Source organism: Sus scrofa, chromosome 13 (genome assembly GCF_000003025.6).
Source record: "Sus scrofa isolate TJ Tabasco breed Duroc chromosome 13, Sscrofa11.1, whole genome shotgun sequence".
Classification (NCBI taxonomy): domain Eukaryota; kingdom Metazoa; phylum Chordata; class Mammalia; order Artiodactyla; family Suidae; genus Sus; species Sus scrofa.
The window spans coordinates 205,461,769-205,489,454 of NC_010455.5; the positions used below are offsets into that span (position 1 = coordinate 205,461,769).

Consider the following 27,686-nt stretch of genomic DNA (forward strand, 5'->3'; position numbering starts at 1 on the left):
GTGCCCCCCTGCCCAGGAAGCCCCGTCCTTCTCACCTGCCGAAGGGCAGACCCCAGGCCTCCGCGTGCACCTACCCGGCCCCTCGGTGCCGAGTCAACCAAACCAGGCTCTGCCAGGGGCATGTCCTGTGTGAGGGGGGCGCCTGGGGTCACCACAGTAGGGGGGTGGGGGCCGCCTTGTCCTGCGGGCCCAGGACAGGCCTAACCTGAAGCTTCCAGTCGGCCACACGCTCCCAACAGCTTTGCAGATGCAGTGGCCCTTCTTGTTGCCCCTGCAGGTGGGGGAAGAAGGGGCGTGAGCAGAGGAGGCTGGCCGGGACCGTCACCTCCACCTGGATGCTGGGGGGCTCGCTTTCTCCGGACTCGGGGGGCGCTGCCTCGGGCCCGGCTTCTGTGTGTGCTGCAGTAGGAAGCCAGCTCTCCGTGCCCTCCTTCCTCCTCGAGTGAGACCCTGACGCCGGCCCGGGACTGGCTCTGGCCAGGTCTCGCTTCCGAAAGCCACCAGGTCTCAAAGACAGTGGGAGTCGAGTCTCCCGACTCGTTCCTGGGGGTTCCCTGTCCCGGGAGTCACAGTGCTGCCTCTGCTGCCCACCCTCTGGGAGGTGGTTCGTATCCTCGTCCCGGCTTCAGGGCTGGCAGGAGCAGAGTGCGGGTGCGGCACGGGGCTCCCACCCACGTCCTTGTCTGGTGGCCCAGGAGGCACAAAGCCACCTGGCCTCTCAGACCTGCCTCCTGCCTCTGACCTGGAGGACGGTAGGCCTCGGGCTTTGATCCAGGATCCGAGTTGTCTGCATCTTAGTCGGGCTTGCTCCTGGGTGTGCTCTGGGGAGCAAAGGCAAAGGGACCTCCCCCCCCGCCACAAGATAGCCTGTAAGTACTCTGTGCTTTGAGCCCAGGTCTCTTCTGGGGCCTCCGTTTTCCTCCTGGCCCTGGTGCCCGGCTGGCCTGGCTCCAGCCCCGGCCTCCAGCCCCCAGCATCCTCGAGCTGCCTGCAGGCTGGGGGTCGGCTGTGCTCCAGGAGGATCTGAGAGCTGGGCTGGGGTGTAACTGTTACATCAGCTGATGAGCCTGCTGGTCCCGGGGGAGCTGCTTCGTGACAGTCACATGAAGCACAACTGAAAACCACAAAACGGGCCTCTGAGCGCTTGGCTGCAGAGTTTTCTCTGCACAGAACGAGACTTGTCCCCTATCTTGACCCGGAGCCCAGCAAATCGGGCTCCCCTGGCTCGGGAACTCCGCCTGTGGCTCTCAGGCAACACACATGGAGGGGCTCGTGGCCACCCCCCCCCCAGGGACCCTCAGACCTTCGAGGTGCTCCAGCTTCCCCTGCAGCTCAAAGCGACAATTCGAAGAGCCGCCTGCTCCCCGGGGTGGGGGTAGGACAGGCAGTGACCCACAGAGCCAGACCCAGGCTGAAGGATGGGTTTCCAGGGCTGTGGGAAGACTGGCCCCCGGGCCCGACTCCTCCCAGCCCGAAACCCAGCTCGAGTTTTGATCCCTTAAGGCTTTATCCTGCTCATTGCATACAGCGTGCTATTGATCTTCGTATATCAAAATGCACCAGACCATCCGATTCTGTCCTCGGGCAGAGACAGGGGTCGGAGTGCGGTGACCAGGGGGTCCAGAAGGCAGGTGGAGAGAGCAGGAGAAGGTGGAGGGATGATGTTCTCATGAGTTTTGCCCCAGTTTGGCTGAAAGCTGGTCCTGGCTGCCCGCCGATCAGCAGCTGCAGGGCTGCATTGTGTGATGAGAGGAAGGACGGGGGCTCTTCGGGAAGGTGCAGGGCTGGGGAGGTCGTCGAGCAGCTTTGCTTGCCCGCGTCTGAGGCATCAGGGCTTCCCAGTAGCACGGGGTCTTTGGGTCTCTTACAGTCATTTCCTGCACCGGGGGAGGGGGTGTTCAAGGCCCGTGCCCATCCATGGCCCGGAAAGTTCATGTTTAGCTGGACAGCTCCCGGCTCGGTTATTTTTCAGCTTCTTTTTTGAGACGCTAAAAGTTAGGGGAGAGAAGTGAAAGCAAGCTAGGGACAAAGAATAACAACAGGGGAGTATAGTCACACCCAGGGGTGCTAATACCTCCTAAGGGACCAGCGTTCCCTAATCTCCGTCCCCAGACCAGCCCCCCCGGCTGGAGGCGGGCGCAGGCAGGCCCTGAGCTTGTCGCTGCGGGTCAGGTAGAAGCTTCCGGGAGGGCTCTGTGCAGGCCCCCTCCCCACTTCCCGCAGGTGCTGCCCGGTCCCTTTGGACGTTTGCTGCAAAGACGATCAGGAAGAACCTGGCCCTGTCGCTGCTCTGTCCTCTGAGCAGCGTCTGGCTGCTTCCTCATGTGCCAGTGCCCTGTGTCTTTGTCGCCCCACAGACTGGGATGAGTGTGCGGACAGCTTGGAGCACGACTGCTCACCGGCCGCCCAGTGCATCAACCTCGAGGGCTCGTACACCTGCCGGTGCTGGACGGCCAGGGACGCCAACCCCTCCAGACCCGGCCGGGCCTGCGATGGTGCGCCCCCTCCCGGGGACCTGGGGTGGAGCAGGGCCCACTTCTCTGTCAAGCAGGGTGGGCACAGGGCCTGGCACCCCCTGCCCCGTCGTGCTCTTGGAGGTCCCCGAGAACAATTTAATTGTTTTTCCGACCAAAAGAAAGAAATTTATATCATAACAGTAAATATCAATTCTGAATCCAGTCTTTATACTAATGCAGTTTTAAAGTATGATTTTAAATTAATTTTATGAATGAAAGGGTCTTAGATGAAACCCCGGAAGAGGGGGTCCCTCCCTGGGTGTAGGAGCCTAGGTGACCTTGGAGAAGGCCTGGAGCTGGCACATCTCGGCCCCACATTTCTGGAGGGTAGATTCTGACCAACTGGTTGGGGCTGCCTGGAGTGCTGGGCTGAGAAGCAGGACGAGGCCGTGTACAGCCTTACAATGCTGTGATGGACTCGCAGTGTCTGCTCTGGACGCAGGGTGGGCAGCATAGGCGCTCGGCTGCCCGTCTGCCATCCCTGCTGAGGCGGCAGAGACCTGTTCCCTGGGGACGGTGCCTCTGGTCCTTAGCGACCGTGTCTACTGTCCTGCTTGCTAAGTCTGGAGTCCACACCACTTCTCCCCTCCCCCGCTTTTTGTTGCATGTGTAACAAAAGCACAAAGCCCCATGCTGAGCACACATTCGGGGGAAATTGCCCCAAGTTCCCCCAAACCCGGCAGTTCTGTCTGAGGCCTGCAAGAACCAAGACCCGGGTTTCTGTCCTGGTTCTGCAGCCACCCAGCTGGACCCCTGCCCTCGGGGTCTCGGCGTCCTCACTGACCCCAAGGAGAGGCCCTGTGGCCTTCCGAGAGCGCTCTTGAGGGACCACCTGTTTGTCGCCGTTAGACATTCTTAATCACCCTCTGGGTGGGTCCCCAAGTACTTGGGGTCAGCTGGCAGCTCATGTAGGTGGCATCTGGGGGGGCTCTTACTCAGCTGTGTCTGGAGCAGACTCCCCGCCTGAGAGAGGATGTGTCTCGGCAGGTGATGCAGTGAGTCCCCCGGGAGGTGTGCTGTCTCCAGTGACAGGGGTTATAGCCCCAGCTCCTGGCACGGAAACAGCAGCTGTTGGCTTGGAGACTGTTGCCCTGTCCCCCAGCCCTGGACACCCATGGGGCACCCCTGCAGCAGGCCAGGCCTGGACCCCAGGGCCCCCACCCAGGAGAGGGGTCAGCAGCATGGCTGGCCACGGCAGTGACAGCACGGGGCAAGACGTGGAGGAGGAAGTGCCCAGTGTGGCCCCAGGTCTGGGGGCTGGCCAGGGGATGGCCAGTGGGGTGGCGGGCACCGCCTTCTCCCCCAGGGCTCCTGGGGCCACAGACAGCCTGCCGGGCCCTCCTGGGATGCTGCCTCTGGACTCCACCATGGAGCCTCTCTTCTGGCCCATGCCTACCGAGGGTCCCACAGGCCACATCGAGTGGCAAGCCAGCCTCCCCACGAGGGACACACTGCCAGCACCTCTGGACCCAACGTGGCCACAGACCTTGGACCCTGGAGCCACGTCTCAGGACCTGCCCTTGGCTCCCACCCCTGAGCCTCTGAAGACCTCCGCCTGCGGTGAGTGGCAGGAATGGTGCCCCCGGGGGGCTGTGTGGAGCCACATGCGGTGCGAGTTCCCGTGGGCAAAGGCACACAGTGGTGCAGTCCAGGCCATCGGGCAGCACCGAGGCGGGCGCTCTCTGCACAGCGGACAAGCCTGGTGCAGCGCAGCCCTGCCCCTTGGCCGCCGGCTCCCTGTCTCGTTAGGAAGAGAACTCGCTCTCCCCACTTGTCCTCCAGCCCCTCCTCCCCCTTCCTAAGCCTCCCCATGGCCAACAGCTGGAGCAGCAAGTCCGGCACGTGTTGAATTAAGCGCAGGGGGTACGGGGGCACATCCCCCGGCATTCTTGGGTCCCCAACAGTTCTGCACCCCCAGAGGTGCTGACCCCTGGCTGTCCCCCATCACCCATTATTGCAGGGGGCCTTGTCAAGACCCCTGGTGATACCCCAGGAGACAGGTGGCCGCTTTGTGGAGGAAACGGGCCTGGCTGTGCTGGCACCCGGGTGAGCTCACCCAGCTAGCCCGGCCCTGGATTGCATCCCAATGGGCCAGACGGTAAAGGCAGCGCCATCGATGCATCTCCCCTGCTGAACAGAGCGGGATCTGAGACTAAACTCTGAAGCCCGTCTAAACCCCGACGGCAGGCGCCCTGGGCCCCTGTGGGAACCGTCTAGAGCCAGCAATGGCCATCCCGCTGAGCCCTCGGGTGAAGTTTACCCAGAACCAGCTCCGGAAAACTTTGTTTCAGGAGGTCTCACCAGGACCTCAGGGTGGACACAGAGCAAACCTGAGGGGCAGGAGGTCCGTCCCTGGACCCCAGGGCGCGGGGGCCGTCCGGGGATGCTTCACCCGCGTGTGCAGCCGGCAGCCAGGGAACTTGACTCTCGTGTCCCTGCGTGGAGAGGCAAAGCTTCTTTCGTCTCCTCAGAGTGTTGGATTTATTTTATTTTATTTTATTTTTTATTTTATTTTTTCTATTCTATTCTATTCCATTCCATTCCATTCCATTCCATTTTATTTATTGGCTGTCCCTTGGCATGTAGAGTTCCCGGGCTGGAGATCAGATCTTAGCCACAGCTGCAGCCCACAGCACAGCTGCAGGCGGCAGCAGGTCCTTTAACCCGCTGTGCTGGGCCTGGGATTGAATCTGCATCCTGGCGCCACAAAGCTGCTGCGATCCCATTGCTCCACCGTGGGGGCTCCTGGACTGATTTTAACAGAGGCATTTGTATTCCCTTCCCAGCTCCTGTCCCCATCAGAAGGGTCACCGTCTCCAACGTGACCAGCACAGGCTTTCGCGTGGCGTGGACGGCGGATCTCACCCCACACCCCACATTCCAGCTCACCCTGACTTCTGCTCAGGGCCCCACCGTGAACCTGGAGACTCGGGACGCAAGCCTGGTGCTGTCGGGCCTGGAGCCTGGCACCTTGCACCGGGTGGAGATTGTGGCCCAAGCATGTGGGAAAGAAACGGCCCGAGCCCACCTGAAAGTGAGGACAGGTAACGGGCTTCAGAAATGCTATTGCCATTGGTTCTCTCTCTTTTTTTTAGGGCTGCACCTGCAGCATATGGAGATTCCCAGGTTAGGGGTTGAATCGGAGCTGCAGCCGCCGGCCTCCACCACAGCCACAGCACCGCAGGATCCGAGCCACATCTGTAAGCTACACCACGGCTTATGGCCACACCGGATCCCTAACCCCCTGAGCAAGGCCAAGGATCGAACCTGTGGCCTCCTGGATACTCGTTGGGGTCTTAACCTGCTGAGTCACAACAGGAACTCCCACAGCACCAGTTCTTAAAGGAGGAAAAGTGTGAAAACGATTTACGGTGGGTTACGGGTTAAACAGCCACACTCTCTTGTGGACACTAGATTTCTGTTCCTTAGTGTTGGAACGTCTATCTCACCTCATACGCAGCTGCCGTGTGATGGCCACACAGGAGGGGGCTTATTTCAGGGACAGGTGTTGGGCAGGTGGGGCAAAGAGGCTGCATTGCAAAGCGCTCCGGACTCTGCAGAGGCGGCCGTCGCTTGCTCACCTGTGTCCTCAGGGGTACGAGACAGGGAAACAGGTGCTGGTCTATTCATTCCCTCTGAGCGTTCTCCCTCCCAGGGGACCTGGACTTGGCTTTCAGGAAGGATGAGGGGCCCCCAGAGCCTGGGGCTGCGGAGCAAAAGCAAGGGAATAGAATCGAGCAGGTCAGACGCAGACTCTGATGAGGCAGGGCCAATCCTTGTTGAGAGTTACATGTTCAGATAGAATTCCTCTCTTTTCCTCATTAGCATTTGTCACCACATCTCTTCTTGAATAACTAACTTACCTGAACAGCCACGGGCAAGCCGATGTTGCAGGTGGCTCCCCAAAGCTAGGGCAGCCCTCCAAGAGTGGGTAGCGTTGGTCTCTGAGAGGGGGTGCACACCCCTGGGAGATGCCTAAGACCACCTATTGGGGTACAGTCAGAAAGCTCAGGACTTTCGTTGACGCACTTTCCAGTGTGGATTGGCTGCGGACTGGGAAATTAGAGAGGAGGTGATGGGTGATGACGCCCCATGCAAGTTCATGGCAAGCCGGAGAAGGGACAGTCACCGCTGGCCAGACAGCCAGGCAGGGCAGCCCCTGAGGAGAGCTGGTGCCAGGCTTTTGGTGTAAATCTGGGCTCTGAAGGTCTCGCCTGAGCCTGGCGAGAGGAGCTGCCCACGGGCATGTGACCCTTGCCGGAGACGGGCCCACATTTGCTCTCACCCGTGTGCCCATCCTGCTCCCGATGGCCTTCAGGTCAGGTCACACGCTCAGGTGTCATGCATCTGGAGGGTGACCCCCAGGTCCAGGGACAGCCACGATCCTGAGGACGTGGGGCTCGGGGTTCATCCAGGAGTGCGTAGTGGGACAGCTGTGTGGTCTGTCATATGCCTGGGCTCCTGGGGAGGGACTCTCAGCCCCGGACAGGGGAACCTGGTCCCCCCTCACGGAACGCCCCGCACGTAGCACCTGGCGAAGCTCTGAACGAGAACTGAGACGGCTGCCCTGGGGGACCCAGCATGCGGCTGGGCCATGCTGCCGGACCACGCACTGCTGGAAGCCCTACTCAGAGGGAGGTGATTCAGATGGAACAGACGGTGCGAGGGAGCAGGGACGGCCTGGTCCGCACAGAGGCAGGGCTGAGGGGGCGGGGCAGGAAGGGCTGGCTGTCTGGGACCCCTGGGCGCGGGGATTCTTTATGCGTCCCCCCGGGTCTGTGTACACAGCTGGCACACACCCCCTCATGGCCCAGCAGTACCTCCTTTCACTCTGAAACTTGTCCCAGCTTGCTGGCCATCTGCTGGGACACCTGTGCACAGGTGGTGGCCCAGGGAGGCAGGAAAGAGTTGTAGGGGCTGAGCTGGTTCTGCAGTTTCTGGAAGGGTCTCCCTCAGTGCCAGGCTTTGCCCCAACGTGCTCTGGAGCTGGTGGGCTGTATCCGCATACCGGGTGCTGGTCCTTCTTTACAGAGGGCAGGTCAGCCTCAGCTTGGTGCTCTTCCTGGGTGACATGAAAATACGCCGTTAAGATAGAGATGATGGGAGTTCCCGTCGTGGCTCAGTGGTTAACGAATCCGACTAGGAACCATGAGGTTGCAGGTTCGATCCCTGGCCTCACTCAGTGGGTTAAGGACCCAGTGTTCCGTGAGCTGTGGTGTAGGTCACAGATGCAGCTCGGATCCTGCGTTGCTGTGGCTCTGGCGTAGGCCGGCGGCTGCAGCTCTGATTAGACCCCTAGCCTGGGAACCTCCATACGCTGCGGGTGCGGCCCCAGAAAAGGCAAAAAGATAAAAAAAGAAAAGAAAAGAAAAGAGATGATGATGTCTTACCTGATCCCGTCCCAAACGTGTTTATTCTGCACCCTGCAGCTGCCCAGAAGCTCAGTGGAAAAGTCAGAATAGTGAACGTCAGGTATTTAGAATCCTTCCGCAACGCAAGCAGCAAGGAGTACCGGGCCTTCCTAGAGCTGTTCCTTAGGACGGTAAGTGGGTGAAATTGGTCCTTATTTTCTCCTGGGATGAAGAGGAGGGAGGTGGTAGCATCCCAGTTGCAGTCAACCTGCCTCCAGACCTGAAGGTGCCACGGGGCTCTCCTTTCCAAGGGAAGCTGTAGTGTGGTGCGTGTGTGTTCTGCCACTAAAGGACACGCCAGCAGCGGGGAGACACACCCTTTCCTCTGCTGCATGCTTGCTTCGCATGTTTCCTGGTCGGTGAAACCTCATCATTCATCTGGGACCCCACGGAGCAGATGGCAGTCCCCCCGCCCCTGCCTTAAAATGGAAAAAAAAAAAAGATTTAGAATTGGGGTCTCCATCACATACCGTAGAACTCATACTTTAAAGGGCAAGAGTCGGTGGTGTAGACCGTATTTACACAATCGTGTGACCATCACCATCATCTAATTCCAGCATGTCCTCATCGTTGCAAAGAGAAACCCAGTCATGGGTCTCTCCTTGTCTCTGCCCCTGGAAGCTTTCTGACTCTGTAGATTTGCCTGTTCGGGATATTTTCTAGAAAAGGAATCAGACAACATGTGACCTTTGGGCTGCTTCACTGCGTGTAGTATCTTCAAGGTTCATCCTGGTGCCAGTATCAGACCTTCATCCCTTTTCATGGCTAGGTAATATTCCCTTGTATGGACAGATCACATTCTGTTTATCCATCACCCGTGGATGGACATTTAGGTGGCTTCCACTTTTTGGCTAGTGTGAATAGGGCTCTGATCCTTGCCCTAAAGGAATTCTTTTTCCTGGAGTTCCCGTCGTGGTGCAGTGGTTAACGAATCCGACTAGGAACCATGAGGTTGCGGGTTTGATCCCTGCCCTTGCTCAGTGGGTTGACGATCTGGCATTGCCATGGGCTGCGGTGTAGGTCACAGATGCAGCTCGGATCCTGCTTTGCTGTGGCTCTGGTGTAGGCTGGCGGCTACAGCTCCGATTAGACCCCTAGCCTGGGAACCTCTATATGCTGCAGGAGTGGCCTAAGAAATAGCAAAAAGACCAAAAAAAAAAAAAAAAAAAAAGAAATTCTTTTTCCTACTCTTTTTTTTTTTGGTCTTCTTTTAGGGCTGCACCGGCAACGCTGGATCCCTAACCCACTGAATGAGGCCGGTGATTGAACCTGAGTCCTCATGGATGCTAGTCAGAGTCGTTTCTGCTGAGCCACAGCAGGAACTCCTTTCTTACTCTTTCTTGCAGTGCCCTCTGCCATCCTACTGGCATTCTTTGGGATGGTATATTGCTGCAATTTAGTTAGGGTAGCAATCTCAATATTCCTCTTGCTGGTGGCTAGTTTGCTCTTTGATGAGCAGAGAATGCGTTTGTCATAATCTAGGGTCCTTCTCATGCACTTTATTGTTTCCTGTTCGGGGAGTTTCTGACAGACCAGAGAGAGCTTGGCAGCGCCATCTATTGGTGGAGTAACAGATAGCGCCTCAGCAATGCTGGGGATTCTGCTCAACCTCATCAGCACTGCTGCTGGATAAAATGATGGGACGGTTCCATGGCTGCTCCTGGAACTGTCCCATTGCAGCTCCTCAGAACCTGGGACCCTGCCTTATTTATCGTGAGGCCCCTAGCTCCTAGTCCAGTGCATGGATTCAAGGTCGTTAGTTTGAATAGTTTGACTCATGTGGGTATCACTGTCTTCTTTAGGTTAAATGGTAGTTGCATGTCACATTAAGTGACATCGCTGTGACATCACGTAGTGCTAGCAATCACAGGAGGCAGCTTCTCTGCCACTCCAAGTTCCTTCACTCATCTTTCCTTTCTAAAACATTTCATCTTTTGTCTGTTGGCGGGCGTGGGGAACAGTTTTTGTCTGTCTAGGACTTCCGGATAGCAAAGAACCGTGCGGTTTAGCACCAGTGTAGGGCACTGGGACACATTTGGAGAGGTTGCGGGTTCACGTGTCACCCTTTTCTTTGTCACTTCCTAGCGAGGGGCCTGGAACTTTGCTTTGAGTCTGGCTTGAGATACAGCCAGACGTGATGCTCCTTCAAGCCTCTGGTGGATCCCTCTCCAAAAATGCCAGAGAGAGAGAGACACCCAGAGACAGAGAGAAGCCCAACCCTCTGGTGACAGTGATGGTGGCCGTGTGACTGCAGGCAGCTCTGGGGTCTCCTGGGCACCTGCGGCCTCTGACGGGTAACCACAGGCTTGCTCACACTGGCTGTCCCAAGGCTGAGCATGTATGAGCCTGTGTCCTGAGCTGCCAAACGTCATGCAGTTCAGATGCAGACAAGGTTTTCTCTGGGAGGGCCAACGGCGGGGGTGGGCTCCTCTGTAGCAGATCCACCTTCCATGGACCACCTCAGGCCCTTAAGATTGGGCACCTTTCTGGGCAACTTGAGCATAATGGGCTACAATGAAATAGTGCAGTGTGTGATGTCGGGCCCCGTCCACACTGACAGACTAATAAACCAGGCTTTTAGGGGCGGGAGCTGCCTGTCCCACAAGGGTGCTCACAGGGAAGCAGTTTTCCGAAAGGCCGGAGGAAGGAAGGGAGGGAAAGCCTTTTGCGGTATGAGGCTCATAAGGCCTGCTCTAGAAAAGACGAAGCCGGGGAGGTGTTGCCCTCCCTACGGCCACTGGCACAGCCCGCCTTCCACGGCTCTGAGCTGAGAGTAGCAGATTTTATTATTATTATTATTAAACTATAGTTGATTTACAGTGTTGTGTCGATTTCTGCTGCACAGCAGAGTGACCCCAAATCATGGGTCATATTCTTTTTCTCACATTCTCTTTCATCAAGTTCTGTCCCAAGAGACTGGATGGAGTTCCCTGTGCTGTACAGCAGGACCTCCTGGCTCATCCATTCTACATGGAATAGTTTGCATCCACTAACCCCAAACTCCCCGTCCATCCTGCTCCCTCTCCTCTCCCCCCTTGGCAACCACAAGTCTGTTCTCTATGTCTGAGTCTGTTTCTGTTTTGTAGATAAGTTTATCTGTGCCACAGTTTAGATTCCACATGTAAGTGATATCATATGGGCTTGGTCTTTCTCTTTCTGACTTCCTTCACTTAGTATGAGAATCTCTAGTCGTTTCCACTTTACTGCAAATGGCATTATTTTGTTCTTTTTGGCGGCTGAATAGTATTCCATTGTGTATATAGACCACGTCTTCTTAATCCATTCATACATTGATGGACATTTAGGTTGTTTCCATGTGAGTAGTATTCCAGCTACTGTGAATAATGCTGCTATGAGCATACAGGTGCATGAATCTTTCTGAATTATAGTTTTGTACCACCTCACACTGGTCAGAATAGCCATTAATAAGTCTACAAATAACAAATGCTGGAGAGGGTGTGGAGAAAAGGGAACCCTCCTGCACCGTTGGTGGGAATATAAATGGGTACAACCTCTATGGAAAACAGTACGGAGGTTCCTCTGAAAACGAAATACAGAACTACCATATGATCCAGCAGTCCCTCTCCTGGGCATCTAGCTGGGCAAAACTATAGTTCAGAAAGAGCAGCAGATTCTAGATGCCGCTGCGTGCCCATGCCTGTGTTACAAGGGGGCATTGGCGCCTGGCCCCTTGCTGACCCTGGTTGTTGACTCAGTGTCTCAAGCCACTGGGATTTGTGCTGGGCCTGGGGCCTCATCAGATAGCAGGGACCTGTGGCCTTGACCTCTTGGCCAAGGCCAGCCCTGCTGCTGGCCGGAACCCCCGGAGAAGCCCCCTTGAGGTGAGTCCCCCATTTCCCCTCCGCGGGCAGCTCTCCTCACCAGCCGCATTTCTCTAAAGGTGCGGAACTCCTTGCCGGCCTCCATGCGCCAGCACCTGGACACAGGTGGGGTGCAGGTGGAGGTGACCCGCATCAGCAACGGCAGCGTCCTGGTGGAGTTCAACGTGCTGGTCATCGCAGACCTGGACATCCGGGAGGTGGCCGCCGCGTTCCTCGCCGCCTTTCAGGACGCCTCTCCGCTGGAGGTGGTCGCAGGGGACACCTTCCTATGGGGTACGCAGAGCTGGGCTCGATGGAGCCCCCCTCCCCGCAGGGGGTGAAATCCTCGCCCCGGCTTTGTTTCTGAAAAACGTGTCTCCTCTTAAAGGCTTCCCTGCGTGATATGAAAATGTGACACGGACAGGACCTGCGTCTCTCTTAGTGCTGCCGTGGTTTTTTTGTTTTTTCTTTCCTTTTTAGCGCTGCACCTGTGGCACATGAAGGGTCCCAGGCTGGGGATTGAATCGGAGCTGCAGCTGCTGGCCTGCACCACAGCCACAGCCACAGCCACACGAGATCTGAGCCACACCTGCAACCTAGACACCAGCTCACGGCAATGCCAGATCCGTAACCCCCTGAGCAGGGCCGTGGATCAAACCCCCATTCTCACGGATAGTAGTCGGGTTTTTAACCCACTGAGCCACAATGGGAACTCCCTTGCGGTTTTTTTTTTTTGTTTTTTTGTTTGTTTGTTTGTTTGTTTGTTTTGAAAAATGGCTTAAGGGTTGATGATATCTTTGGGCGAGCCTGCAAACATTCCCAGGGGTGCTGCTCCCTTCCCGTGGGCTCTGTCCCATCCCTCCCGCCTCTGTCAAGGTTGAAGGGGCTGAGGGCAGACGCATCCTCCTCTGCACAGTTTCCAAGGAGATCTAGTTGAAATAATTGAGGAGAAAAGCAGGGAGAAAGGCCATGTGGGCTCTTCTCACATCGTGTGAGCTCGAGCTGTCGTACCGCAGTTGCGGGGACAGAGTGGCTTCAACACTGGATGCCTATTTCCTCGCCCTGCAGAGGCTGGAAATCCCGGGTCAGAGTGTTGGCTGGTTTTGGTGGGGACGCTCCTGACATGTGGACAGTCCTCTTGCTGCTGTGTCTCAACGTGGCTTTTCCTCTGTGTGTGTGTGTGTGTGTGTGTGTGTGTGTGTGTGTGTGTGTGTGGAGAGAGGGAGGCTCTGGGGTTGCTCTTACAGGGCCATCTGTCCTGTCAGATGGGGTCCCTCCCTTAGGACCTCACTTACCCCCAACTATCCCCCAAGGGCCCACCTCCAAATGCGGTCACACTGCAGGTCGTGGCTTCAATGCATGGATTTTGAGGGGACAGAGTTCACCCCAACACATCATACCCAAGAGTAAATGATAGAAGTCTTAGAGTTACATGTTTGCATAAAATCAAAGACGACGTAAATGAATATTTTTCTGATTTTTGGAATGGGAAGGGTTAAGCCTGCGGAGAAAAAGGCTGGAATATCAGACTCCGTAAAAAGTTAAATCTCTCAGAGTTCCCGATGTGACTCAGTGGGTTAGGAACATGATGTCGTCTCTGCGAGGTTGTGGGTTCAATCACTGGCCTCGCCCAGTGGGTTAAGGATCCAGTATTGCCACAAGCTGCAGCATAGGTCACAAATGTGGTTCAGATTTGACCAGGAACTTCCATATGCTGTGGGTACTGCTGTAAAAAGGAAAAAAAAAAGTTAAATCTCTCACATCAAACAAAATAAAGTCGTCATTATAAAGCGAGCCGCAAACCCAAAAATAAGTTCAACACCCTGATGAAGCGTGGTGCCTAAATATAGAGCCGAGTCATTCATGGATCACAAATTCCTGAGAACCCAATAGACGGGTGCGCCAAAGACCCAAAGAGTCGATGCATGAAAGAAACACACGTCCTCAGGCAGCCCTTGCACACCGAGCTGGGGAGTAAAATTTCCCCTCACTGCCTGGCAACCGATTCGACACTATTTGTCAAGAGCTTTAAAAATGTTCGTCCACTAAAAAAGAAAAAAAAAGTTCATCCACTGTGACTTTGGACTAGTAGCACTTCCAAGACTTCACCCTCAGGAAACAGACCTCAGTTTGACCATAGTTTGTATCCAGAGACATTCATCTCACTGTTTGTCTGCTTGTTTGTTCATTGTCTTTTTAGGGCTGCACCTGCGGCATATGGAGGTTCTCAGGCTAAGGGTCGAGTCAGAGCTGCAGTGGCTGGCCTCCGCCCCAGCCACAGCAGCGCGGGATCCAAGCCGTGTCTGCAGCCTACACCGCCGCTCACGGCAACACCAGATCCTTAACCCACTGAGCGGGGCCAGGGGTCGAACCCTCATCCTCATGGATACTAGTCAGGTGCCTTACCCCTGAGGCACAATAGGAATTCCCTCAGTGTTACTTTAAAAGCAGAAGTTGGGAATAAGCTGTCATCTGGGAATAGGGAAGAGATTAGGTCAGTCACGCCCTATCAGTGCCATGGTCTGTTAGGCAATTATGAAATATGAGATGTGCTGAGCCAGACAAGGTTCTTGACTCAAGACAGGGAATGAAAGCAGGGCTCACATTTGTGTTCAAAACTTGGTCTTAGCTGCGTCCTGTCTGCCTTTCAAAGGACTGGAGACACCGGGATGTGCAGACACCTGCACCCGCGAGGTGGCCTCAGGATGGGAGGGGTGGGGGTGGGGGTTGATGGTTTTCTAAGCTGTTCCGCCTTTTATCCATTTTCTGCACGGACCTGCCTTACTGTGAATGTGCAGGAGTGGGGCAAGTGGGGGCCAGGGTCCCTCTGCCTGAGACCAGGGTCTAGGTGGGCCCCTGCCCCAGTCTCCACGGAGCTGTGGGGTGCTGCTCGGCCCACTCCCCTCCCCCGCGCCAGCCCTGGGACCAGGAATCCTCCTTCTAGAACAGCCCCTACCGCCTTCCTGGCACTCCCAGCTCCCGCACAAAAAGGGGGTGTTGCCCAGGCTCCTGAACCCTCCAGAGTGGGCCATCTTTGCTGTCATTTGATCATTTTAGCTTTGCCCCCCGCCAGATGCTCCTTCCCCCCCAGGCTGCCTGTAAACGGTGGGCACAGCCGGCTGTGACCCTCCTGCTTTGTCTTGTAAATTCTGCGCAGATTACGACGAGTGCGAAAGGGAGGAGCACGACTGTGCCCCGGGCTCCACCTGCCACAACATCCTGGGGTCATTCACCTGCCGCTGCGAGGGAGGTGCCGCGGACCCTCCCGTAGAATATTCTGGAAGACCCTGTGAAGGTAATATTCTCGGGATCCATTGTCTGGAACACCGTCAAGTAGTCTGTTATTTAAGGACAGTCCCCTGAAAAGCCCATCTTGTGAATGGGAGCAGCGTACTTTTATGACCTGGACAAGTTTCCGTGTGTGCGTGCGCGCGTGCAAGCCCGCGTGCACCTGTTGCTGCTGGTGCCCCAGCCTTCGGGGTGCTGCCTCGTCCACAAGCGCGTCCTCTGACCCCCGTGATGAGGAGCTACGCGCCCTCGGGTGTGTCCTCTTGGACGCTGGATGATGACCTCACACTGGGAACACTTCTCTGTGGCCCTGCTGTCCACGCAGCACTTTCCCCGTCACCTGGGGCCTTTGTGTACTAGAGCTGACCCCGAGGTGACCCCTGCCGTCTAGGGATCTGTGGTCAGGTGGAGGAGACGGACACAAGGACTGTGGAATTACTCTACCTGAGGTAGAAGCAAGAGGCCCAGAGGAGCCCAGCCCAGTCAGAGTGGTCAGGGAGGGCTTCCTGGAAGAGGCATGGACCTAAACGATGCCTCAGGATGCCTCAAACTGGGCTTAAAGGATGCCTCAGGAGTTCCCTTTGTGGCTCAGTGGGTTACAAACCCGACTAGTATCTGTGACGATGTGGGTTCAATCCCCTGGCCTCTTTCCATGGATTAAGGAGCTGGTGTTGCCGGGAGCCGTGGCGTAGGTCGCAGACGAAGTTTGGATCCCATGTGTCCTGGGTCTGTCCTCAGAGAATAGGGGATGCTTTTTCAGAGCCCCCTGCTCCTTTAGAGATTGAAATTGAGTGTGTTGGAGTTCCCGTTCTGGCTCAGCAGGTTAAGAACCTGACTAGTATCCATGAGGACGTGGGTTTGATCCCTGGCCTCGCTCAGTGGGTTAAGGATCAAGCATTGCTGCAAGCTGCGGTGTGGGTCACGGATGCAGCTCGATCTCCTGTTGATGCGGCTGTGGTGTAGACTGGCAGGTACAGCTCCGAATTAGACCCCTAGCCTGGGAAGCTCCATATGCCGCGGGTGTGGCCCTAAAAAGACAAAAGAAAAAAGAGAAAAGAGGTAGGGTGCTTTGAGGGCAGCAGGAGGCTGGAGCAGGAGCTAGGGACACAAGGAAGCTTCTCGTAAACTTCATTACCCCATTTCAGAAACAAGACTTGGGGCCTGGGTAGATGGCTGATCCTAAGTCCGTGGATTTGGGGCACACGGCCAGCATCGTCCTGAGGGCTGGGGGACAGAAGGCCCTCAGGTCTCCCACCCATGGGGGCCACGGTGAGCCAAGGCCAGTTCCCCGGGCCGGCGGGATGCACAACCCCAGGCTGGTGCTGCTGCCAGGCACAGAAACCTTCCCTCTGCTGCCCGCCCCCTGCCCGCCCCTGCCCTCCCGCCAGGCTCCCGCAGCAGCCCCTGAACACAGGCCACCCTGTGCTTTTGTCTCCTTGTGCCTTGCAGGCGACTCTCCTGGCAACACAACCCGGTCCCCCACCCCAGAGCGGCCCCCCACCCCAGTGGGAACCTGGGCTCCCGCTGCACAGGGCGCCCGCCCAGCACCCCCGGGCCCGCCCCCGCGGCTGAACCTGAGCAGAGCCGTCAGGGTGCTCTGTGAGACCGACAAGGTGGCCGTCGCCATCCAGAAGCGCTTCCTGCAGCAGGAGTCCATCCCCGAGTCGGCCCTGTACCTGGGGCACCCGTCCTGCAACGTCAGCGACAGCAACAGCACACACGTGATCCTGGTGGCTGCGTGGAGCGAGTGCGGAACCGTCGTGCAGAGCGTGAGGCCTGGCTCAGACCCTCCCTGGGGTGCGGGGAGGGGGCACCCGGAGTCTGGATCTCCATGGGGCAGGGGCTGGTCTGGCCTGGGGGACACGGAAGGCTCTACCCTGAGATGCCTGACCCAGTGAGGGACCCAGCAAAGGGGTAGAACAGGGCCGAGTTCTCGGGGCACCGGGCGGCACCCTGGTGCAGGGGTGCTGGTGCAAAGGCAGGGTTTAGAGGATTCTCCCAGGAGCTCCCGCCATGGCGCAGTGGGTTAAGTGTCCAACTGCAGGAGTTCCTGTTGTGGCTTAGCAGTAACAAACAAACCCAGCTAGTATCCATGAGGACACGGGTTCGATCCTTGGCCCTGCTCCCTGGGTCCCAGATGTGGCTCGGATCTGGCGTTGCTGTGGCTGTGGTGTAGGCTGGCAGCTGCAGCTCCAGTGCAGCCCCTAGCCTGGGAACCTCCATATGCAGCAAGTGCGGCCCTGAAAAAAGAAAAAAAAAAAAAGAATCCACCTGCAGTGGCTCAGGTTGCTGCAGAGGCGTGGCTTTGATTCCCAGCCCAGCTCCATGAGTTAAAGGGTCCAGCATGTTGCAGCTTCAGCATAGGTCACAGCTGCGGCTGGGATTCAGTCCCTGGCCCAGGAACTCCCAGATACGGGGGTGTGGCCAGAAAAAAAATGGAGAATCCTTCCAGTGAGTCTGATGCGCGGGCAGAATGGAGGCCAGTGGGGAGGAGGAAGGGCAGGAAAGCCAGAGCCTGTGTGAGCGTGTGTCCCTGCGTGTGTGTGTGTGTGCATGCGTGTGTATCAGCACGTGTCTGTGTGCATGCGTGTAGGTGAGTGTATGAGCGTGCGTGCAGGTGTGTGTGCTTGTGGAGTGTGTATGAGAGGTTGTGTGTGCACGTGCGTTGCTGGGGAACAGAGGTGGCGTCAGACCTGGCTGGCCCGAGAGGCGGGGCCGTATCAAAAATCTCTTAGCTGGAGGGTCTTTCCTGCAGCCCAGTGGGTGGAGTCTTGGCTGGGAGGCAGTCCCACCTCAGTGCTGAGCAGGGCTCCTGTGCATCCGCCTTGCTGTCCCAGCTCTGGGCTGGGGCTCCCGGGCCCACATCAGCACCTCTGGTTTGCAGTGTCCCCCACATGCTGGCTGACAGCTCCAGATCCTGCATCTTCAGGCCATGCCCTGCATCCCCTGCCCTCCCTCTCCCCACACTCGGCCACCAAGCACCAAGCCTCTTTTCAGGGCCCTGCCGGGCAGGTGGGCAGCACCTTTCTTGGGCTCAGCCAGCACCCAGCACTGGGGGAGCAGAAGCAGCACTGAGGGCAGGTGGGGGGGCTTGTCCCTGCAGAAACATGCGGTCCTGGGACAGGAGGTGCCATCACCCAGCAGCACAGGGTGGGGCCAGGCCAGCACTGAGCCCAGCGGCCTGGCTTCCTGGGCCCTGGGTGGGAGGGGCCTTCTGGAAGCAGCCGCAAGAGGAGGCTGAAATATGCCAAGGGGCGTATCGGGGAGACCACGAGGGTGGCCAGGGGACGTGTGCTGGTGGCTGGATTTGGGAGGCAAGAAATGGGGCTGCGTTACAGGGTGGAGGGTGGCTGAGTGGTTCTGGCCAGCGGGACAGAGCGGCCCAGTGGGAGGGGCAGGGCCGGGAAGGGGCTTCTGCTGCAGGTGGGCTGGGGGGGGGAATCTCCGCAGCGGGCAGCCCTGGCCCTGGGGGAAGTGGTGCTGCTGAGCAGGGAAGGCTGAGGGCCTGAGGTCTTGTTCTAGAACGGGGCTGGGGGGTACTCGGCCCCGAGGACAAGGACCTGCTGGCTGTGTGCTTAGCACCCTCGTCACCCCCAGACTGGGTGTTACTTTCCATGTTTAACCAGCGGGACCTGGAGGCTCAGCAGGGTTTACTGGGGCGGGGGGGGGGTCAAGATCAAGGTCGCCCTGCCTCCGAGGACCAGCCCTGTGGCCTCTGTGACTCCGCCTCTCCAGGGGCCTTGATGGCACAGAGTGGGCGGGGGGACCCACACCCTCAGAGGCTCAGGTTGGACCCTGGGTGATCCCTCGTGGGGCATGAGACTTGGGCTAAGCTTGCTGATCGCCCCAAGTCAAGGGCACAGGGAGGTGACACCTCAGCTGAAAGGGAGAGGATGGGGCGTAGGCTGAGCAGGAGGCCCAGGCATGACCTTGGGCCCGAGTAGGCAGGGACCCGGGGAGGGGAGGTGGGGATGGGTGGGGGGACAGGGTGCACAGGCAGCTCTACGTGCCCCCCATCCTCAGACCCACAGACAGAGCCCCTGGGTTGGGGACCGAGTGGGACATTTCTGGTGACCACAGCCTTCGTCAGCTTCTCCAGTCAGCACAACTGGAAAACAGCCACTGGGTTTTGCTCCTCTTCCTTAAAGATTCCCGAGACTCCCACCTGGAGGCGGGTGCATGGGGGTGGGGGCGCCGTGGGGGGCAGCGAGCAGGTGTGAGCTTCTGGGCAACTTCATTTCTGAGCACAGGCTGGGGGTGGGGGTGGGGATGGTTCTCTGGTCCATGTCAGGAGGGGCTTGTAGAACCCAAGTGAAAGATGCTCCAAATACGACAGCTCCTGCCCCTGGCGATGGGCCCGCCAGGCTGTCCCACGGTGACAGCGCCTCCTACAGGACCAGAGGCGCGGCTACAGACATTGCTCTCCCACGCGCTTGTTTTGCTGAGCGAGCCAAGCACCTGGTTTATTAATTAAATTCAGTAGGATTCAGGGCAAGTTCAGATCAAAGGAAATTCATCTCTTATGAGTCATCCAGGCCCTGGGGACCACAGGAGCTCTTACATGTCTTGACATTTGTCGAAAACTAAGATTCCCCCCAAAACTTACTTATACAAGTAGAACAGATTATGCATGGTTCGCAGGTTCTGCCTCCCCCGCCCCCTTTTTAAAATTTTCTTGACCTTCTGTTTTTTGTTTTTTGTTTTTTTAAATTAGATTTGAGGGCTCAGCTCTCAGTCTGATGTTCTCCATACATCAACCTGAGTTTCATACCAGGCCTGAAGATTCACTGGGGTACAGGCTCATCTTCACACATAAGGTTCATGAACCCGGCTAGTATCCATGAGGATGCAGGTGTGATCCGTGGCCCCACCAGAGGGTTAAGGATCCGGCGTTGCCATGAGCTGTGGTGTAGGTCACAGATGTGGCTTGGATCCCACGCTGCTGTGGCTGTGGTGGAGGCCAGCGCCTGCAGCTCTGATTCAGCCCCTAGCCTGGGAACTTCCATGTGCTGCAGGTGGGGCCATAAAAAGACAAAAGGCAAAAAAATAAAATAAAAAATAAATACATGTCAAATTCTTGTAATGGTAGAAGGGGAATGCCCAGGTTTTCTGAGGCAGATCTCAAAGTGACTCAAGGCACAAAAAGTTCACCATCGTGAAGACATATGTTCTAGGCTTGGTGCCTCTGATATGGCCCATCCAAGATGTGGCTTCATGGCTGTTCTAAAACTAAATGTGTTTTTTAGTTGAAAAACTACAGGACCTATAAATATCATGCAGATAAATCCTGCAAAATATGGAGACAAGAACACAGCATTTTATTTTAAGATGCAAACACAGACGACAGGTGTAAATGCAGAAGGCTTTCAGTGCTTCCCTTTAGGTTATAATAAATTGAAGAGCATTCCCTCTGCTGCACAGTAGGTTCTTGTTGGTTATCTGTTTTAAATATAGCAGTGTACCCGTTAATCCCCAACTCCTAATTTATCCCTCCTCCGCTTTCTCCTCTGGTAGCCATGAGTTTGTTTTCTGTGCCTATGAGTCTCTTTCTAGTTTGTAAATAAGTTCATTTGTGTCATATTTTAGATTCTGCATATAAATGATATCATATGATATTTGTCTTTGTCTGACTTACTTCGCTTAGTATGATAATCCTTAGGCCCATCTGTGTTGTTCCACAGCTTACAGCAATGCCAGATCCCCAACCCACTGAGCAAGGCCAGGGATTGAACCCAAGTCCCCATGGATACTAGTTGGGTTCATTACCACTGAGCCATGATGGGAACTCCTACTCCTAGGTATTTTAATTTTTTGATGTGACTGTAAATGAGAATGTTTTCTTAATTTCTCCTTCTGATAGTTTGTTGTTGGTGTACAGAAACACAACAGGTTTCTGTAGGTTAATTTTGTTCCTGCAACTTTACCGAATTTATCAATGAGTTTTCTTGGTGGCATCTTTAGGATTTTCTATGTATCGTATCATGTCATCTGCAAATAGTGACAGTTTTACTTCATTTCCAATTCAGATTCCTCTTATTTCTTTTTCTTATCTAGTTGCTATGGCAAAGACTTCTAATATTATTTTGAATGAAAGTGGTGACTGTGGGTGTCCTTGTCTTGTTGTTGATCTTAGAGGAAATGCTTTCAGCTTTCCACCATTGAGTAGGATGTTCAAGAGCTAGACTCTTTGATGTAAACAACTTTTTCCAGTTTGTCTAGGTCTTTTTAATATGCGTGCAAGGAAAATACCTCATTCTATAACTTTTTCTAAAACAGCAAATAAGGGGCAGATGCAGTAGCTATAGAAAGAAAGAGACTCAAAATGTCCTTCTCCTCAGTGACTTTTGGATCATCAGAGAGCAGACACTTCCCTTCCTGCTCCTCTAAGCTTTGCCCTGCTGATGATGTTTTGTTCTCAGACCCATTCATGTTTGACCTCTGGATTCCCCACTTGTCAGATTCAGGGTCCCATTAGTGTTGTTAGTCTCAGAATTTCTATTCTCAGCAAATGCTTTATTGGCCACCGTATCAGAATTAGACCTTTTTTTATGTACTCATACTCTGCTGTTCCGTCCTCCATGAAATCCAGTAACTTCTACTTGGCTGTGTGTTCTGACTCTAATCCACGCTTCTTCATTGGCATGATTTTCAACCAGGCCCCTTGTTTCCTCTTCACTTGATGGCTCTGGTTTATCTATTTCACACAAACTCTCCCTTCTCTAGTGCTAAACGGTTAAGGCTGGTGACTCTAAAGGAAGCAGGGCAATGCCTACTACCTGTTGTGACACACAGAAGCCCTGCAGCCAGGTCATCCAGGCTGTCCTTCGTTGGCCCGGTGTTCTGTCCTTTGGTATTTTTGGAGGCGTCATAAGGGATGTTGATCTTGGAGAATCTGCCACCATGACAATCAGACTTAAGCCACTGGCAAGTCCAGTGCTACAGCTTCGGGCATCTTGTCAAAGCAAAGGCTGGCTTCAGGCTAATGATGGCAATTTTCAGAGGAATTTTTATTTCCTCTTACAATGCTCTCCACTCAATGCATTGATGAAATTGCCCATCACGGCATCTTCATCTCTGCTTTTGGCTTTGGAGAAATTTCAGAACTCGCTTTGATGTTGGAAAGCCCATCCTCATAACACGACTGCCTGAAAATCTTCTTTTCCGCTAAACATCCGCATTCTGAGCAACCAGTCCTTAATGCCAGCTGACCCTGAGATCGCTTCTCTAGCGTGAAATGGATTTGCTCTGCACTTTTGTTTAGGGGCTTTGCCTCATTAACACTAACAGGCACCACACTGTTCCCTGGGGACTCGCGTCCGTGGCGTGAGCTGTGTTGTCATCTCACGTCCCTGGGTCCTCCTCCGGGTCACACTCATTTTCTTTCGGTGGCCTTCTAGATCCTTGATTCGTTCTCATTCTCCCCAGGAGTAGAAAGAATGCAGGTTGCTGAGTCACAGACTTTAACCAGTGTATTTTAACCCTTGATTTCTTTTTTTCTTTAAAAAAAAATTGAAATAGAGTTGATGTGCAACATTGACTTGGTTTCAGGTGGCCAGCAAAGTGATTCAGCTTTACATCTGTTCCAGATTCTTTTCCGTTATAGGTTATTACAAGACACTGAATATAGTTCCCTGTGCTACACAATAGGTCCTTGTCGTTTATCTATTTTATACATAGTTGTATGTATCTGTTAATCCCAAACTTCTCATTTACCTCTCGCCACCCCTGCTATCCCCTTTGTGGTAACCCTAAGTTTGTTTCCCATGTTGGTGAATCCATTTATGTTTTGTAAATAAGTTCATTTATATCATTATTTTAAGAGTCCACATGTAAGTGATAGCATATGGTATTTGTCTTTCTCTGACTCACTTCACTTAGTGTGATAATCTGTATATCCATCTATGTTGCTGCAAATGGCATCATCTCTTTTTTATGGCTGAGTAATATTCTACTGTGTATGCATGTACCACGTCTTTATCTAGTCTTCTGTCAATGGACATTTAGGCTGTTTCCATGTCTTGGCTATTGTAAATAGTGCTGATATGACTATGGGGGTGTATTATCTTGTCAAATTATGATTTTTCTCTGATATAGCCCAGGATTGGAATTGTTGCATCATATGGTAATTCCATATTTAGTTTTTTTTGTTTTTGTTTTTGTTTTTCTGGCTGCATCTGCGGCATACAGAAGTTCCTGGGGAGTTCCCGTCGTGGCACAGTGGTTAACGAATCCAACTAGGAACCATGAGGTTGTGGGTTCAATCCCTGGCCTTGCTCAGTGGGTTAAAGATCTGGCGTTGCTGTGAGCTGTGGTGTAGGTTGCAGACATGGCTCAGATCCCACGGTGCTGTGGCTCTGGCGTAGGCCAGTGGCTACAGCTCCGATTGGACCCCTAGCCTGGGAACCTCCATATGCTGCAGGAGTGGCCCAAGAAATGACAAAAAAAGACCAAAAAAAAAAGAAGTTCCTGGGCCAGGGATCAAACCCATGCCACAGCAATGACCTGAGCTGCTGCAGTGACAATGCCAGATCCTTAACCCACAGCACCACAAGAGAACTGCTGTGTCAGTTCTTTGAGGAGCCTCCATACTGTTCTCCCATCGTGGCTGCACCAATATACATTCCCAAGTCTCAATTTCTGTGGCGAGGGCTTTGTACTCTCCTTTTCAGAAGTGTACTTGGGGATGATTTGGGGAGAAATCAGATCTATTTGGGGGTATCATCTGATCTAGTTTGTCTCTGGTTCTCTTTTAATTTTTGCTTTTTTAGGGCCACGCCTGTGGCATATGGAAGTTCCCAGGGTAGGGACTGAATTGGAGCTGCAGCTGCCGGCCTCCACCACAGCCACAGCCACAGCCACGTGGGATCCGAGCTGCGTTTGCAATCTACACCACAGCTCATGGCAATGCTGGATCCTTAATCCTCTGAGGAAGGCCAGGGATTGAACCTGCATCCTGATGGACACTAGTTGGATTTGCAGCCTCTGAGCCGCCACAGGAACTCCCCTGTCTGGCTCTCTCTTAAGGCAGAAGTAAAATGAGCACAGGAAACAGGTTAAGCCAGGTGTCATGCCGTTAGGTTCTCCTCGGCAGTTTACACTGGGGGTCGTCTTTGGGGGCGGGGCTGGGACCCGCAGGGACCTCACTTCCCGCTCGTGTCCAGAACGTGACCACCACGGTGGTGAGGACCACGCTGAGGAACGACCTGTCCCCGGAGGGCGTCCTCCACCACCCGAAGATCCTGAGCCCCATCCGCTGCGCCTTCCAGAACCACCTCCTGACGTCCTCAGGCTACACCCCGGAGTGGGGGTGAGTGCGGGCGCCTCTCCCCGACCCTCCGGGGCGCATGCTCCTCCCAGCGCCCTCGCCCGGGGGTTTCGCTAGGGTGTCAGTCCCTTGAAGACCCTTCCGAGAGACTGAGCATTCAGAAGGGCCCTGGCCAGGACCTGGTTCTCAGTGGCCAGCTAGCTCCCCAACTTTTGTCCCCAGTTCCAGCGAGGACCAACCAGAGAAAGGCAGATCTGCTCTCCCAGCCGGTCGCCTAGGGCGCCCCCATCAGGGCACACGGAGCCCCCCTCCCCGGTGAAGCTCATCCCCGCCCCCGCCTGGCTTTGAGTCTCCACCAACCGCGGTTGAGGGGGGCTGGTCCCAGCTCCAGCCAGCTCGGAAGAAAGAGCCGTCCTCTCCTGGTTCGCATTTGGACGGACTTCTTTTGTTTCCATCCTTCTTGGGCGCTGCACTTCGGGGAGGAATGGGAAGAGGAGGGTCACGGAAGCAGACCCTCTGCAAATTCTCCCTCTTGCAGTGTTTACACCATCATCGAGGACCTCCACGGAGCCGGAAGATTTGTCACTGAAATGCAGTTATTTATCGGAGACTCTCCTATTCCTCAAAATTATAGCGTGTCTGCCAGTGATGATGTCAAGATCGAAGTAGGGCTCTATAAGCAGAAAAGCAACCTCAAAGTGGTCCTGACCGAATGCTGGGCTACACCGTCCAGTAACGCCAAGGACCCCATCATGTTTGGCTTCATTAACAACAGGTAGGGGTTGGGGGGGAACTGAATACCTGCCCCTCGCTCTGTAGCCTGCCCTGAGTTTCTAGACATGCGTGGTTGTGGACCTGGGTTTAGGTAGTGCCCGTAGGAGACCCTCCTCAAGGGGGCAGGCGATCGAGCCTTCCTTGCCTTCTCGGAGCCTTGTGGGGATGCTCCGTGCTCACTCGGGTGTGCTGTAGAGAAACTCACCTTGAAATGAGGACAGGAGGACTGTTAGAGTTGATGAGTCCGTGCTCTCCTCCCAGCTGCCCCGTCCCCAACACACACACGAATGTGATTGAGAACGGGAACTCCGACAAGGCCCAGGTTAAGCTGAAAATCTTCTCCTTCATCAACAACTCCATAGTCTATTTGCACTGCAAGCTTCGCATCTGCATGGAATCCCCCGGCACCACGTGCAAAATAGTAAGTGCTTTGCTGTTCGAAACCTCTGGACGCATGCTTGTTGTGAGCGGGGCTGCTCTGCGAGCAAGAGCTCAGGGCTCGGGCAGCTCTGGGGCCCAGCTTCAGGGAGGGGGCACTGGGCCCTGCAGGCTTGGCCCTTAAAAGGAGCGACGTGGTGGCGGGCAGCCTGGGGTGGAGAACCCGTGTCGTCGACGGCTAACTTGAATCCTTCCTGAGGCCACACGGTCCCACTGGCCATCACATCAGACTTTCCTTGTCATGGCGCTGCCAGGCTTCTACTCAAGGCACTTTAATGCGTGTTTCGGTGTAAAAATGTATTTTAAATTTAAAATTATTTTTAGCAACATCAACGGAGCCCTAAGACTCAACGACTGAATCTTAGCCACTGCGATATTTAATCAGGTTGCTTTCCTGTTCCCATTTGTGCCAGGATTATGGATAATTTTACATTCTCTTTTCCTCAGACCTTTGAATTTGAAATGTGCTTTTTGCATTTCTGGGTTGGCGCGTTCTTCGCACCGTGGACCCGTAGGAGAAGTGACGGTTTGTCACGGGCTGCCTGTGGCTGGGGACGGTGTGTGGAGGGCTCGGCTGACCTTTGGTTCAGCTCCTGCATGAACCCCTCTCTATTGGAGGCTACACTTGTCCTGTGCTCCTCAGAGAACTCGGGTGGTTTTCCTGGGTGGTCAGCTGCCGAGCGTCAGGTGGACTGCGCAGGAAAAGAAACCCAGTGACCCCTGATCTTGTTGTCACTTTTTCTCAAACAGTAGATTCTCTGGAATAACAGAGGAAAGGAACACAGACTCCTGACACCTGCCCACTGAGGGGGCGCCAAGCCTGCACCTGCTTCCATTAGCCCCGTAGAAGCAATACAGCTGTTGATGCCACAACAGCCTCAGCAAGGAGCTGCCGGTCCTCAAATTCCCTACAATGTGAACCTCACATATTTCTTTCCAAGTTTCTTTAGGACAGGAGTTGTGGTGGTATTCTGGGGCTGCTGTCATGAAGCACCACAGACTGGGCGGGTGAAATAACATTTATCCTTGCAGAGTTCTGAAGCCTGGAAGTCTGAGATCAAGGTGTCAGCTGGGCTGTTCCTTCTGAGGCTGTGAGGAGAGTCTGTTCCAGGTCCAGCCCCCTGGGTGGTGGACAGCAGCCTCCTCCCCGTGTCTTTACCTCACCTTCTCTCTGTGCCTGTCTGTGCCTGCGGTCACGTGTCCTCTTTATATAAGGGCGCAGTGGTATTGAATTAGCACCCTCTCTGGTGACCTCACCCTAACTTCATCATCTGCAAAGACCCCAGGACCAATTAAGGTCACAAACAGAGGTACTGGGGTTAGGACTTCAGCATCTTTTGGGGGACCCAGTGCACCCCACAGCAGGTATACAGTAAGCAGATTCCATTGTGTCACTGAAAGGCGTTAAAAGGAGCAGGTGTCTGCACAGGCTGTGGACAACACAAAGGTGACCTTGAGATGATGTTCCCAGGGGCCACGGGGCCAGAGCTGGTAACTGGGGACCGCTCGGGGGCTACATCTCCCTTCCTTCAAGCCTCCTGCTTCCCAGCCCCACCCCGTTCCACTGTGCATCCCGCCTGGCACAGCCCTGAGGTCCAGGTGGTCCAGCCTCCTTGTCTCACTGCGCATCCCGTCTGGCATAGCCCTGAGGTCTGAGTGGCCCAGCCTCCCCTGTCGTCCTTCTTCCCTGAATGGACACATCCATGCTGACCTGACATTTCAGGGAAAAAAAAAGTACAAATCAGAGTATCATCCATAAGGTGGGTTCGTGTCTCATCAACATTGTTCAGCTAATCTGAGCGTCTCTCCTTGAAACCAACAGAGCTGTGATGACTTTCGGTCGCCGAGAAGCAGTGGGATGTCTGCGACACACCAGATGTCCTGGGGGCCCCTCATTCGGTCGGAAGGTGAGCTGGCGAGTTGGTTCAGACAGCTAGAGCAGAGACGCAGCCAGTGCCATTTCACCAGCATGGACACTGACAAGCAACCCCTTGGGAAGATGGAAATTGTAGGATTTTACTAGAAGACTCATTCTAGGAGAAAAGAGAGCTAACGTTCTTGGAGAGTCTGGCTTTCCAGAGTGGCGATAAGTTCCTTTACATGCAGACGTGATGTGGGATCTGTTGTTACCCCACATTGTAGATGAAAGACCAGGCTTCAGGACGTTGGCACA

General features: G+C 54.9%; 1 protein-coding gene across 1 annotated transcript in view; it reads left to right on the forward strand.

The window, feature by feature from the left end:
* Positions 1-27,686, forward strand: part of UMODL1 (uromodulin like 1) — a 69,155-nt gene that overhangs the window by 36,431 nt on the left and 5,038 nt on the right. Inside the window, exons 10-20 of the mRNA XM_005670375.3 lie at positions 2,358-2,495; positions 3,504-4,076; positions 5,303-5,560; positions 7,946-8,058; positions 11,829-12,042; positions 14,906-15,043; positions 16,486-16,805; positions 24,198-24,343; positions 24,840-25,076; positions 25,337-25,496; positions 27,336-27,420. Coding sequence (XP_005670432.2) covers positions 2,358-2,495; positions 3,504-4,076; positions 5,303-5,560; positions 7,946-8,058; positions 11,829-12,042; positions 14,906-15,043; positions 16,486-16,805; positions 24,198-24,343; positions 24,840-25,076; positions 25,337-25,496; positions 27,336-27,420 — 2,382 coding nt within the window. The remainder of the gene's footprint in view (positions 1-2,357; positions 2,496-3,503; positions 4,077-5,302; positions 5,561-7,945; positions 8,059-11,828; positions 12,043-14,905; positions 15,044-16,485; positions 16,806-24,197; positions 24,344-24,839; positions 25,077-25,336; positions 25,497-27,335; positions 27,421-27,686) is intronic.